The 15,257-nt window shown below is 40.8% G+C and overlaps 1 protein-coding gene across 1 annotated transcript in view; it reads right to left on the bottom strand.

Annotated features, from left to right (window-relative positions):
* Window positions 1-282: 282 nt before the first annotated feature.
* LOC149443759 (uncharacterized) overlaps window positions 283-15,257 on the bottom strand; it is a 62,341-nt gene continuing 47,366 nt past the window's right edge. The window contains exons 7-13 of the mRNA XM_089655283.1: window positions 14,713-14,941; window positions 11,543-11,660; window positions 8,201-8,321; window positions 5,832-5,943; window positions 3,407-3,519; window positions 1,664-1,754; window positions 283-1,499 (exon numbers count right to left, since the gene is read on the bottom strand). Of these exons, the coding sequence (XP_089511409.1) occupies window positions 1,688-1,754; window positions 3,407-3,519; window positions 5,832-5,943; window positions 8,201-8,321; window positions 11,543-11,660; window positions 14,713-14,941 (760 nt within the window). The 3' untranslated portion in view covers window positions 283-1,499; window positions 1,664-1,687. The remainder of the gene's footprint in view (window positions 1,500-1,663; window positions 1,755-3,406; window positions 3,520-5,831; window positions 5,944-8,200; window positions 8,322-11,542; window positions 11,661-14,712; window positions 14,942-15,257) is intronic.

The raw sequence follows: 15,257 nt of genomic DNA, 5'->3' as shown, positions 1-15,257 counted from the left end.
ATTAATGTTTGCATGTTTAAGGTTACTGTCTATGAGTGATGCCCTCGTAGGCAATAAAACTCATAACTCAAAAAACCCTGATGATCTCTCACAAAAGGAAATGTATACCGATATTCAGTTAACTCAGAAAGATCACTAAACTCCACTAAAAACCCCTGACAGGAAAAAATGTATCCAAATAATATGACATGCTTTAGTAGAAATGACAAGCTTAAGTCTGTTTTGCTAAATATCTTTCTAATTACAGAATATGCTGTGCTCATGAGAATTAACTTCAAATAGTACCGAAATATGCTGACAGTTTATTTGAATTTTTATACATTTTATACATTTATAATAAGTGCTATAAATTGTGTCTACAAGAGTGGGAGAGGTTTTCTGCACATGACTCTATGCGGGTTATTTAATAAAACTGGAGAATGTATAATCAATTGGGTACATCTCTGCAAATAAACCAGTCAGCTTCCAGGTTTTATTGCCAAAGCTTAAAGTGTTACTAAACCCACAACAATAAAATCAGTCTGTATATGCAGGAAAGCGTGCTTGTTATACTCACTGTGGAACCTAAGGGGTTATTCCTTTGCATTGTGTAAAATGCTGTTTGATCCTAACTTCTCTGATCCCCCCCTTCTTCCAGCGTCCCCCTCCTACTTCTGGATAAGATATATGGTGTGGAGACACTCTGCACAAGCTCAGTTTGGTGTGTATTGCTAGAGGTTTTTTTTTTCTTGCGAGAGTGCATGTGACCAGCACAGGGCCAATCAGCACTGTCCAGACAGAAGTCAGAGGTTTTGCATCCTCCTAGAGAAGAATGAAAACTCCTCCTACAAGCTTTAACCAGTGCTCAGCTGAACACTGATAGAAGTCACAAGACTGCTCTAACTGCTGATGAGAAAAGGTATTTAGCAGTTTATATTTACTAAAATTGCATGTTCATATTCTGTGTAATGTGGGAGACCAGATATAGTGAATGCAGGGTCCTGGGTTTAGTAACACTTTAATTGAACAAGCTGAAGTTAGAAGCTGATTGGCTACCATGTACAGCTGCACCAGATTCTGAGTGTACCAGTTTTAAATAAATCTCCCCCTATATGTCACTTCTGTATTCTAAGCACAGAAATTCCAACCTGTAACAATTGAATGCACCAAGCAAGCAGTATGATTAATAGTAGACCTTCCCACATTATCTAATTTATTGTATGATTTGAGTTTTTTTCCCTCTTAAAATTAAAAAACAAAACACACACACACGTGTATTATGTGTGCAGAAGCATGTCTGTGGAAGTGCAGGCATTTTTTAATTCAAAGCAGTCAAACTATAGGCTAAAACATTCTCAATACTGCAAAATTAACCAGAAATATTCTAGCTCTTCCACAATTCCAAACAAGTTCACACCATCACTAAAAGTTTCTCCATCCTTTGGTATGTACTTTGACTTCTCAGATTTTTTCCTAGGTCATCGTCTGTGTCACAATCAAGTGCAGCATTTACGAAGACACTGTGGACAGAAAAACAGATTTATGTAACCACAGATTAAAGCTGCATTAATAGGCAATCATAACTCGATTCCAACTGTATCAGTCTGATTCCCCACAACCCATTCAAGACTGAGCAGCTTGTATATGAAAGTGATGAGTCAGTTAAAAGTAAAAACATTCTTACCATTTGCACAGTGTTATATGGAAGTTACTTCTTGCTTGTGCTTTTCCGTGACACAGTCTTTGCGCTATTAGCATATTTTTGCTTATCCTTCCTAAAAGCGATCACAGAATTTCAGATTTAGGTCTGGCAATGTGAAGCAAGTTTTATTTTACTACTAATTTATATATGGGCATTAAACTGGTTGAGCCATAGCATAGGACATTAAAAACGTGTATTGCACCAACAAGCTTACAAACATATAAACACATTACAAAGTTATTTAAATCTCCAACCCCCATTCTATAAAGTATGACCTATAAAGTAAAGAAAAAAAGGAATTTTAACTTACCTGTAAATTCCACGTACAGTACAGGACACCGGCTGCATATTTATAGACCCTGGCTGCTACCTTCAGGTGACTGGATAGTGGCAAAACATTTGGACATGGTACCCCTTGGGTGTACCCTATAACTCCTTACACCACTCTGTAAAACCACAGTGGGGAGGGTGGCCCGTGTCCTGTACTGTACATCAGGAAATTCCTTTTATCTTAATCATACAGTACAGTACACAGATACAGACATCTCCAAGCAATGAATGAGAAGGTTGGGCAACAACAAGGCAAACAAAACCGGCCCAACAAAACAGAACAGGCCCAACAAAGCAGTAAAGGGTCAAAGACCCAACTCAGAGTGGTGCTGAAAGAGCCTCATGGCTGAAACCTGCACCTTCAGGGGCCTGGACACCCACTTGTTAGAATCTGCAAAATTTGTGAACTGAAGACCAGTTGACAGCCTTACAAAGCTGGGAAACAGATGTCTGATGGCAGAATTTCCACCCATCTGGTAGACTGAGCATGTAAGGGTAGTGGATGAGTCATATCCACTGTCCTGTAGCGAAGGCATTGTGGCAAAAGGAAGTGTCTAAGTACCTTATGAGGGCCCTGGACAGAGGTTGTTGCCAATAGTGTAACCTGTAGTGAGATGTAACACCCAGTCATCAACCTGAGACTAAGCTCTAAATGGTGAAAGTTTTACCACCAAGTTTGAAAGTTTAGGTAAATACATTTAAATACAACATTTGGTTTCCTGATAGTAATAATTGTAAAAATGAAAGCTATTCAGGACAGACTAATAAGAATGCTTCAAGAAGCGGAGATATTAGGTTTAGTACTTGCAATGGGGATACAGTAATGGGAAGAACCTGTCTTACCTTTCCATCTTGCTGGTCCCTGTATGGGTCCGGGAGTTGCTTGTAGGCATACCCCCCAGAGGGAATCATAGGAATAGACAACAGCCCTGGACCTGTATAGCACCCTGTGGCTAACTACACATGCTGCACTAAGTGCTAATTGAAGAGTTCTTTGCACTTTCTCCAGTTCCCCAATGTTATTTTTGTGAATTGGTGCCCAAACTGGATGCACTGCTTTTACTGTTGCAGTATAAAGCAGTAAAGAGGTTAATTGAAGAGCTCATTGAAGAATTTGAAGTAAATAAGAACGACTTAAGCATAGAAACTTCTTCATATGGGAGAAGAGTTCTATCACCTACAGAACACTAGCAAAAAAACTGAAGTCTCACAGTGTGGGGTATAGGTGGATGCCCAGGGGGAGCTTGTCCAAGAGTTTGCCAGTGTCCAATCACATGAAGGTAGCATCCTATAACCAGGGTCTATCCAGCCTATGCTCTCACAGTACGATTCAGATATACGGTCACCTGATTGTCATGAATGAGTGAAGTGCACAGTGATTCTCTAAATACATACCTAGACATCTTAATCTTGTTTCTGCAACCTTTGCCACCCTCCCAATGTATGGATTGGATGTTCTTATTCATCATGTTTCCGCATGATATGCAGGGCTTCACATTATTATATGACTACACGGGAAAAAAAGAAGTGAAACCACAGTAACAGAAAATGAATTAAATAAGAGACAGCACACACTGAAAAAAGTAGAAATGCACATAAATGGTCCAATGCCGATCACAGAGTAAACCATAATATAGATCAGCTCAGTCTGCTATCCACTTCAACAGCCAAGAGAGGATGCTGTACATATGACAGTATATCTATGATTTGTAGCACAGACAGGAATAAAATGTAAACAAGATGCAAGGGCAATGGTGTTCATCTTACTGTTGTTCATAATAAACTGGCTGAGTTTGGAATCGCTCACCAGCACCCACATGCCTGTCACATTAGGACAAGTTACATAGTTAGTCTGGCTGAAAAAAGACAAAAGTCCATCCGGTTCAAAAAAAAAAAAAAAAAAAGTTATAATCCTACACCCACAGTTGATCCAGAGGAAGGCAAACAAATACTCAGAAAAGCAAGATCCAATTTGCTCCTGCAGAGGAAAAAAATTCCTTCCTGATCCCCCGAGAGGCAATCAGATATTCCCTGGATCGACTTTTCTCTTTAAATGTTAGTATCCATATATATTATGTGTATCTAGGAAAGAATCCAGACCTTTTTTAAAGCAATCTACTGAGCTGGCCAGAACCAACTCTTAAGGGAGTCTATTTTCACAACTCTTACTGTGAAGAAACCTTTCCATGTTTGGATATTAAATCTCTTTTCCTCCAGATGTAAAGAGTGCTCCCTTGTCCTCTGTCATGACCTCAAGGTGAATAGCTCTATATATGAACCACTATATGAACCACTGATGTATTTATACATGTTGATCATATCCCCCCTTAATCTCCTCTTCTCAAGAGAGAATAAATTCAGTTCCTCTAATCTTTCCTCATAGCTGAGTTCCTCCATGCCTCTTATCAAGATTTTCCAAGCCTGTACACTTTACCTTACACATGATCCATGTGTGGGGAACTGTGTCAAATGCTTTTGCAAAATCCAAGTATACCATGTCCACTGCCACCCCTCTGTCCAAGGTTTTGCTCACCTCCTCATAAAAAGAAATCAGATTGGTTTGACAACTTTTTTATTTTATGAATCTATGCTGTCTGATGCTTAAAATATTTTTTCCAGCAAAAAATCATCTTTGTGGTCTTTTATTAAACTCTCCAGTATCTTCCCAACTATAGATGTTAAACTATGAGGTCTATAATTACTTGGTAAAGATTTTGATCCCTTTTTAAATAAATATAGGCACCACATCAGGCTTATGTCAATCCAGTGGTACTATGCCGGTCATTAAAGAGTCCCTAAAAATTAGAAACAATGGATTTAAATGACAGAGCTCAATTCTTTAAGGACCCGTGGGTGTATGCCATCTGGTCCAGATGCTTTATTCACCTGTATTCTGTCTAAATATTTTTGGATCATATCAGTTGTGAGCCAATGTGGATCATCTTGGGCTGTGTCAATGCCATACCCATTATGGACAAGAGCTCCCCCATGCTCCTTTGTATACACAGAGCTGAAGAAAGTATTTAATAAATTTGCCTTCTCTTAGTCTCCAGTCACCCACTCTAAATTATTTTGTAAAGGGCCTACATGCTCGGACCGGATCTTTTTACTATTAATATATCTGAAGTGGCTATATCTGTGTAGCTGCTGCATCTTAGCAGTCTTCAATAAGCTGCCGGCATGTAGCATGTGGAAGTTAGAAATGCTGGAAAAAAATCAGCCCATTCATGCATTATTATTACACAGGATTTATATAGCGCCACAGTTTGCTCAGTGCTTTACAAGATAACGGGAGACAATACAGCAACAATACAGATCAATACAAGAGGGATAGGAGGGCCCTGCTCCTTGGAGCTTACATTATAGGCCTCCTTGCCCATGTGAACAAAGCCTATATCACCTGTGCAAAATGGGGAAAATATTCTAAACATGACCTGCTGGGTGTGCTTTACGAAATAGATTGGTGAATACTGATCTTAATGTAGGTCTAAACAGGACAAAAAAATGAAAGTTTAAAGAAATATTAGAGCTTCACCAAAATGACACAAAGAATTGAGAATTTGGAATTGTCTTGGGAACTGGAACAACTCTAGATGAATCAAAAATCAGTAGAGATATAAACCAAGACATAAAAGCTTTAAGAAGATCAGCTGCTCATGTGTTTCTAAATTTCAGACCTCAGCCAAGCAAACGGGTTACGCATGGAGTTAAACTGCGCAAGCAGATTACAGAGACTCACACTCTGCAAAGTAAGTAGCTTGGCTGCCATCTGCTGGATGAAATTTGGATGTGGACTCACTACTGAAAGGAATAATCTCACCTGCTCTTTTGCACAAAAACCACATAACATGCGAGTTGCTAGCTCCATCATATGGTCTTCAACTTCATCATGACAGGCATCACATGGATAGGCTTTCCCACAGCACGGAAACCTGCCATTATAAGTGAAAACCAGAGGGATCAGAACTGCTACAGATGTCCTGACTTCACTTAAGATACATGAAGCACTTCTAAATGGATAGAAAAAACACAATGAAAATGAAGGGCATTCCCCCCAAAACACAGCAAAGACTGCAGTAGAAAGCTACACTGCTCCTTGGGGTATGTCCACTTACACCGATCTCTGCTTTTTATTGTATTCCCCCTTGCAGGAGAACTAACAAACACAAATTGGGATCTTTGCAATCAGGTTTACAAAGTAAGGAAGGAAACCCACACCAAGGGAAATATGAGGACTGCTGTTGCTAAATTTCGTTCAGAAATGTTATTTGCTTGGCTGTCTCTGCTTTCAATACTTTTAAAGTCCTTGACCGAGAATAAGTACACAAGTCTGAAAAATCAGACGTTCTAACTCCTGTAAACTTGTTGCATGTCAGTGGCTTAGAAAGCAACAAGGACACTAGGTCATTATGGCAGCCAGGAGACTAGCATTTTCACAAAAGGTCAACAGTGGTGGACTCCTGTCTTGCAACAAGTTTCCTTTAACAGAAACCTTATGAGAGAAACATGGAAACTGCCACTGTTGACAGCTTCCAAAATGTTAGTTGCCAAGCTGGCATGCTCACCATTGTGCTTCAATACTTTGGAGTTAGAGAACAAGCATGCAGATAACAACTTCTGACTTTTCTCCAGCTCAGACTTGTGTGCGTGTTACTGACCAGTGACTATAAATGTATTAAACACTGAGGGTCAGCCAAAGTTTTAACAGCCAAGCAACGTGCATGTGCATGGAGTTATGCAATAGTATGCATAAAAGTGGCCACCCGCCCAAGTCTATAACTGGCTTATGAAGCAAGGACACATAAACAGGCATCACATAGTGAATAAAGGGGAGAGAACAATGTTCTTGGACAACTTAGACAGGTTAATTCGGTTGTTAGCAAGCTGGCTGGCAAGTTGTCCAAGAACATTGTTCTCTCCCCTTTATTCACTATGTGATGCCTGTTTACGTGTCCTTGCTTCATAAGCCAGTTATAGACTTGGGCGGGTGGCCACTTTTATGCATGTTTGAGTTTTTGGTACGTGGGTGTACTAGGGCCCTGGTTGCCATTGTGCTACATGCTGGGGTCCAGTGCACTCCTTTGCCTTTAAGAGGGGTGGCTCCCTCAGGTCCACCTGCCCATGATCTATCCATTAAATGCATGTGCCTCTACTATGGGGACTCACAAATTTTAGAGTTAGGACCACAGATTACCAGGGTGCCGTGTCGTGGCTCTGTGGCTTACGTATGTATTTGCAAATGTGTGCTAACTAAACCCCTGTTATAAACGCATACTGTTAGACAGGTTAATTCGGTTGTTAGCAAGCTGGCTGGCAAGTTGTCCAAGAACATTGTTCTCTCCCCTTTATTCACTAAGTTATGCAATAGTAGCCTGTTTATTTCTCTTATGACTGGATCATTTGTAGAATATCTGTTCTACAGGCAGCTAGGAAGAAAACAGTGGGGTTGATTTACTAAAACTGGAGAGTACAAAGTCTGGTGAGGCTTGTGCATGGTAGTCAATCAGCTTCTAACTTTAGCTTGTTCAGTTAAGCTTTGAGAAAGAAAAAAAAAAAAAATCTGGAAGTGTATTGGTTTTTAAGCAGAGCTCATCAGATTTGCATGCTCCAGTTTTAGTAAATCAACCCTGATGTGTGGTCTATAATAAACATTTAGGTATTTGGCTACAATGAAAGAATAACAATGTTATTATGAGTACAATTAACAGCAGCTCCTCTGCTGTACTACAGTCAACATGTACAATGCTTTTCTTCATGCCGTTATAACTTCCCAGAAAACTCTAAGTCTGTTTGAGTCCTCATGCACACTGGATGTTTTTACAGCGGCTGTTTTTGGCTTTTGACGTTTTTTTTACACAGCCAGTAAACCCCCCAGCATGTTATCCTATGTGTTCATGCACACATAGACTGTAATCAACGTTTTTTAGCTGACCAAAAAAAAACCCAGGACTAGTGGGTTTCTAGAGGAGTTTTTGAGCTGCAAAAAAGCTCTAGTGCTGAAAAACGCGGTAAATCACAGCAAACCAGCGTATTTGAACTTTTTTTTTTTAACACCCCCCCAAAAGCGAAAAAAACGCAGCTAAACACTAATGCAAAAGCGCTGAAAAACTCAAGTTTTTAACGCACTTTACACAGCTAACCTTACCAGCGTTATTAAAACGTCCAGTGTACATGGAGCCTAACACTCACCTGAACCATCGGCAACTCTTCCTGTAATGTCTACAGATTCCATGATCTGGAAGAGGTTTTCCCGATTGTATTGCTGGATCTCTTACTTTCTTCCTACCATAGCCGTGCTGCTCCTTATTGCCTATAACAATAGTATAGTTGGTGAAAAACGTCTACTTCAAATATGATGAAAATGATATAAAGCTTTTGTACTGATACAAAACATCCTCAAACAAAAACATTTCAAAATAGCGGTGAAATTTTATAGCAGCAGACACCTCAATTACATCTTTGGGTTCCATTCAGCCAACACTGGTATACAGCTCAGTAAGACTGCATGTAATTTATAATAAACTAATACACACAATAAACATGTAAAGATTTTATTTTAAGTGCCAAAGTGATGTATTATCTTTTGAACTTGATGGGAAACTACAGAATTTTTTGCTGAGTGCATATTCATTTATTGTAAAATTTATTTGAAAGTAACAAATGATATTTTCAAAATTGGATATCATCTAAAAAAATTTCACTTATGAGATTCTTCATGTACGTTTGCTGATAAAGCTGAGATAAAATTCACTATATCATAGACCAAAAAAAGTTTGTATTATTGGTCTAAAACATTGACTGAACTGTGCTAAGATAATGGTACAGCAGAGCAAACACATTATTTCTCATATCTAAGCAGGAAGCATGAATTGCGCATGTATCATGCAAATATGACTGCCAAGTCTACATATATATTTGCAAACTATATACACAAACATTTTAAACTCTTAACAAAAACTGGCAAGTATATGTACAATACGCTGTATTGTCATACAGTATCTCACAGGAGTACACCCCCTCACATTTTTGTAACTATTTTATTCTATCTTTTCATGTGACGACACTGAGGAAATGACACTACAATGTGACGTAGTGAGTGTACAGCTTGTATAACAGTGTAAATTTGCTGTCCCCTCAAAATAACTCAACACACAGCCATTAATGTCTAAACCGCTGGCAACAAAAGTGAACACACCCCTAAGTGAAAATGTCCAAATTGGGCCAAATTAGCCATTCTCCCTCCCCGGTGTCATGTGACTCGTTAGTGTTACAAGGTCTCAATATGAATGGGGAGCAGGCGAGTTAAATTTGGTGTTATCACTCTCATTCCTCATAATGGGCACTGGAAGTTCAATATGGCACCTCAGGGCAAAGAACTCTCTGAGGATCTGAAAAAAAGAACTGTTGCTCTACATGTAAGCTGGCTACTGCAGATGTGCTGCCATTCAGATCTGGGAATCTCACAGGTCAGAACTGCAACATAGTAGCCAGCTATACACCATGCAGAATAAGGCTGTGTCTGTAAGGGATCCAATCTAAGCTATGTACTGTGTGGGGCAGAGGAGATCTGTTGAGTGCCCTGTGTGTAGAACAGACAATGCTGGGACAAGGTCATATAGCGTCTAGAGTGAAGATGACAAACTGCGCCTCTGAAGTGTAAACATCCTGTCTCAGCATAAATTCCTCCACATCAAAAAAAAAAAAAGGACAGCACTAATTAGTAGACTCTCCCCCTAAGCATAAATTCCATCTGCAAGCTAAAATTCTTTCACCAAAAAAATGCAAAATTTCCCCTCCTCCCACGTTCAAATCCACCCTCCCAGTAAAAATATTTGCCCTCCAATCCTGCCTTCTAGCTCAAATCCCACACCAATTTCCCCCTCCTAGCACAAATCTCCATCACCCACCAAAAATCACCCCTCCTAGCACACCTTTTCATTCTTCTCAAATTTCCCATTCTAGCACAAATTATCTTCCGCAAATTCCCCCCTCTTATCATAAATCCCCTCAAAGTGCGCAATCCCCCCCCCAGTCACGCCTATTAACCCAAATTCCCCCACCCCCTCCTGGCATAAAATTCCCCCCCCAATTCCCCCACAAATCCTATCCCCTCCAATCCCCCCTCCCAGAACAAATTCTCCCCAATCCCTCCCTCTAGCACAAATCCCCCCAATACCCACTTAGTACAAACCCCTCTGCGCAAAAATTCCTCCCAATTCCTTCTGGCTCAATTCCCCCAAACCCCCTCCTAGCACATATCATCCCCCCATCCCTCCTTTTAGCCCAAATCCCCCCCCCACTCTTCTTGCACAAATCACCCCCCCCCCAGTCCCCCCACCTAGCACAACCCCCTAAAAATGACCTCTCACAGTCAAATCCCCCCTCCTAGCAAAAATACCCCGCCAATCCCCCCTTCCTACCAAAACCTCCCAGCACAAAAATTTCCCCCCAATCCCCCATCCTAGAACAAATTCTCCCCAGTCCCTCCCCCTAGCACAACCCCTCCGAATTACCCTTCCCAGGACAAATCCTCCCTCCCTACCCAAATCCCCCCAGTCCCCTCTCCTAGCATAGGTCTCCCCCAATACCCCTTAGTACAAACCACCCAGCACATACATTCCTCCCAATCCCCCCTTTTAGCCCAAATTCCCCCCAATCCCTCCTCCTAGCACAACCCCCTACAAATTACCTTTCCCAGGACAAATCCTCCTTTCCTACCCAAATCTCCCATCCTAGCACAACCCCCCCACCCCCATCTTACCACAACCTCCCAGCACAACAATTCCCACTAATCCCCCCTCCTGGCTCAACTCTCCCCAAACCCCCCTCCTAGCACTTATCATCCCTCCCCCATTCCTCCACCTAGCACACATTCCCAAATCTCCTCCAACTCCCCCTTCCTACTGCTACAGATCTAGGAGCAGGTGTGGGTTGTGCTTTTCCCTCCTATCAGAACAGCGTTCCTCCGTGTGACAGATAACACAGGATCGCTCTTCTGTCGGGCTGCACACATTGTTTTGATTATTACCTTGGAGGACATAGGGAGCGAGAATCAAACCACGTGTGCAGGCCGACAGAAGAGCGATCCTGTGTTATGTGTCACACAGAGGAACACTGTTCTGATAGGAGGGGAAGGCACAGCACCTGCTACAGACTCTCTCCTCTCTGCCACCTCCTTCTTTTCGGGCTTTGTAGGCTTGTGCTGAGTGCGGGGCTAGAGGAAAGTAGCCAGGCAAAACATCCATCGGGTGGCTGGCCTGGGGGGACACAATGGAAATCTGGGGGGGGGGGTAGCCCACCCCAGCACCCCACCCCAGCACCCCCCTAGATCCGGCCATGGTTGTCATTCTGATACTTTGGCTTCAATGATTTCTGACCTGGAGCAAGTATAGTTTCAGCATTCTTACACTGGGCCTGTGAAGTATTGAAGCCAGACACCGGCAGGCAATAAGCATCTTTACAGGGAGAGCAGCAATAAGAGCTCCCATACTTCTTCTAATGACAGATGTACTACAAAAGATGGTAACATACCAATGGCTTTAATTGGGTACCGTTGAACCTTTTGGAATCTAGCAGCTTCACTAGAAATGCTGAGTTTGCTGTGGCAGTTCAGACAATTCAGGTCTTTAGTTAAACCAAAAGAGAGATTCTGTAAAATAAATGTGGATTGTTTCAGCTTATATAGCAAGGGCAAATATACAATGTCATTAAAGAAGAGGTTACCCCAGCATTTCATATTCCTGATATGTGTCTGTTGATCAATTTACTTGTGTTAAAAAGTATCCTGTTCTTTGTATTTTTTCCTTTGTGTGAAATATCTGGTGGCCCTAACCAGTCTCCCTGCTTGCCTATTTCAAACTGACCACGCTAGACATATAAGCACATCCTTCACAGTGTGGTCAGTTTTCAGGCTGTGCTGGGGGCATAGTCTGCCTGTCCTCCAATGGACAAGACTTGTGCTAACAACACCCCCCACCCCACTACCACCAATACCCTCCCCCCCCCCCCCAGCCATTCAGTGTGATGCTGTTTCTCCAACTCTCTTAGCCCCTTATGCAGCTGAGAACAAAGGTTATGTGATCACTTAGAAAAAAAAAGTATTCATAATTTTATTATACTTATACAGAAATGCTTTGCCTTTCATTTCTATTTTAAACTGAAAGGGTTATTTTACAAGGTAAGGGTTTACATATATTTTAAAATACCTGGCTAGAAATGTGTTAGGCCCCTTTCACATGGCATTCCGATCAGGTTCACCTGTCAGTTTTTTCAGATGGACTTGACTGGAAGGTCCATGGAACCATATGGACAGATGGATGTAAATGGACTTGTGTTCGTTTTCACCCGCCTACTTCTGGGTCCATTCAGGTCAGGAAAAAAAAACAGAAAAAGGACTGTGTCCTTGTTCGTTTTTCTGGACTGGATGGGGGTAGCCTCATATAAATGGACAGTGAAGTTCATTGAACAAGCCACCCATAGAAATGACAGGATTCTACCCGTAACCACTGGGGAGAAACTGAATGAGCATGGATGTCAAAACACTGACATCTATCTTATTCCGCTCCAATCAGCAGGGGATGTGCTCACAGATCCCCTGCTGATCTGTGAGGGGTTCACTCCGTGTGAAAGAAACCTTAAGCCTATAAAGCAATGGAAAGACAATACAAATACATACTTGAGAATAAAAATATCTACTCATTTCTGACATCATACGTTTCTGATCTTTTCCCATATTCTTTTCAGGGTACTAAAAACAAGATTAGTGTGGCACTTACTGTGTAAGGTAAGAAGTTTGTTAAGTCACTTCCGCTTTCGTATTTCCAGTCAGTGGAATGTAGCTGGCTATAGGAAGTAACACATAAGCTATAGCTTGTATGCAGTGCAAACATTATTATTGAATAAGTGGATTTTAAATGTTTTTATGGTTTTAATTAAATGGAGCTACACTATTGGAGGCTGCCTCCTGGTTCTTTCTTCCCTCCCATGCACGCTAACCGGAAAGGACCCTGTGAAGAGGATCTTCTACACTGCTGGGACACCAGGGCAGTTTGAGGAGAGTATATACAGTATATATATCTAAAAATGGCTTGAGACTCATTTATGTTGCATAGGGGGTCATCGAGCTCTGGTGAATGTGGTGGACAAGAGGGGAGCACAGAGTGGTTTCCACGCACTGAAGAATAAGAAATTTTGAGCACCAGTCACTTTTTTTAACCACTTTATGGAAATTGGACCTCATTTTACACTTTATATAGAGACTTTATTTTTTAGTTTATGAGAGACATTTTATTGTCTTTATAGTATGTATTAATGCACAGTGTATATTCGTAATAATGGCACTATAGATTGATGCAGTCACATTGGTAAGGAAAAACCCCCATTATACACATTTTATTTATTTTTTTATAGGTTGTTGCATATTATGCACCACACCAATGTTGTTTTTAGTACTTTGGGTTATATCCTGTTGATCAGAATATAAGCACGATAGAGGCAGCTACTGTACGCAGAGATTTGAAACCATAGCGTGGAGTCTAATATATATTTATTCTTTTTACGGTAATTCTACTGCTTTTTATACATACAGATCAAGACTGTTCAAGAACACATTACAACATAGCAAGCTGATTAATGTATATATATGTCGCAATAATTAAAAATGAAGAAAAAAAACCCCTTCCATTTAGAAGGGAGAAAACCATATTTGCAGACGATCATTCAGCTGGCTTAGCAGTTTTTAGGTTGAAACGTTCAAACTTGACAATTGGTTTGTAAAATTGCCTAAAAGTGAACTTGAACTTTGTCTATATGCTGTAGGTTCACTTATATGCTGCCCCCCTTAGCTCCATATACCCACCTTCCCTTCACTTCCCTGCTACTCCAATTACCAGTGGGAGAGTGAAGAAGATGCCCTCTGTAAAATCCAAGTCACTCTGGTTGATGTTTACATAGGGTCATGTAGTCTCTACCTACCACAGTGCTATGTACCTGAGCAGTCCAATGTTCTAGGAAGGAAAGTGTCACTTGACCCAATCCCAAAACGTACCAAGCATTTCTCTTTGCTCCAGGTGGCCCTTCAGAGCAAACAAAGAGTGTGTTTAGGCCGTTGTCCTGTAAGTCACTATAACGCTCTGAGTTGGGTGGTCCAGAGTTGTGTGAAAGTAAAAATACAATGGTATTGTGGTTGCATGATTTATAATGACATCTTATTGGAGAGTCTGTGAGGATCAGAGACCTCAAGAGCTGAATATATGAGCAAGAAAATCTACATTCTGCAGAAAACTGTCTCCTTATATTTTAACTCTGAAGACATGGTAGAGGTACTCTAGGAGTAAAATGGATAAAAACCTTTACCATATGTCTGATTAACATGTAGCTTGGCAATGTGGTGACCTAGAGGTCTTCAAAAGTGCTTTACAGTACTGAGTTCCAAAATTTATACCCAACCAGGGCACTATCTGTGTGACATCTACGTGTTTATTTTTTCAGTTTTATCCAGGTGTTGCATTACCCTTCCACAACCCCCAAAACAACTGATAGCCTAACTAGCTTTTGCATTGATACATTAGAAACTTTAGATGGCAAACTTCAAGGGGAAGAGACATCTGTGGTGAAAATAGTATTTTTTAAAATATGGCATATTAGGACAGCGCTACATATTATAGCTATAGATTTCGGTAGCAACAAATATTTACTGGTACCTGTACTGGCTCTTCATGAGAACAATTTAAACAGCCAACCATGAAAGTACACTCTGGCAATACAAGATCCTTGGCAGCTGCTCCTTGAATGTCCACATACCCCAGAACAGATGAGTACTGATGCAGGATACTTGGATGAAAAGTTCCAGTAATGTGACTGTTACATTTCTCACATTGTGCTGCACATGGCTGCTTTCCAGTCAGCGACAGGTCTGCTGTAACATTACACCTAAACAGATAGTCAAAATGTAAAAAAAAAGGAAAGTAACCACACTAGCTGCTTTCAACCTAAATTATCTTTGAAATATTGTATGTGGCTCAAACTACTTCAAAGGCACATTCTAGGAAAGTACAATTTTGGATAAAGGTGTCAAAAAGCTAACCATAATGCCAAGAGAGGTGCTAATATCTTCTTATTATTATACAGGATTTGTATAGCCCCAACAGTTTGCGCAGCACACTACACAGTGAAGACAGACATTAAGGTTACAATACAATTTAGTACAAAAAGAATCAGAGGGCTCTGCTCGTTAGAGCTTAAAATC

Source organism: Staurois parvus, unplaced genomic scaffold (assembly GCF_062004578.1).
Source record: "Staurois parvus isolate SC_StPar_1 unplaced genomic scaffold, SC_StPar_1.0 ptg000832l, whole genome shotgun sequence".
Taxonomy (NCBI): domain Eukaryota; kingdom Metazoa; phylum Chordata; class Amphibia; order Anura; family Ranidae; genus Staurois; species Staurois parvus.
Note: the sequence above shows the minus strand (reverse complement) of the source record. Positions and strands in the feature narration are given on the sequence as shown.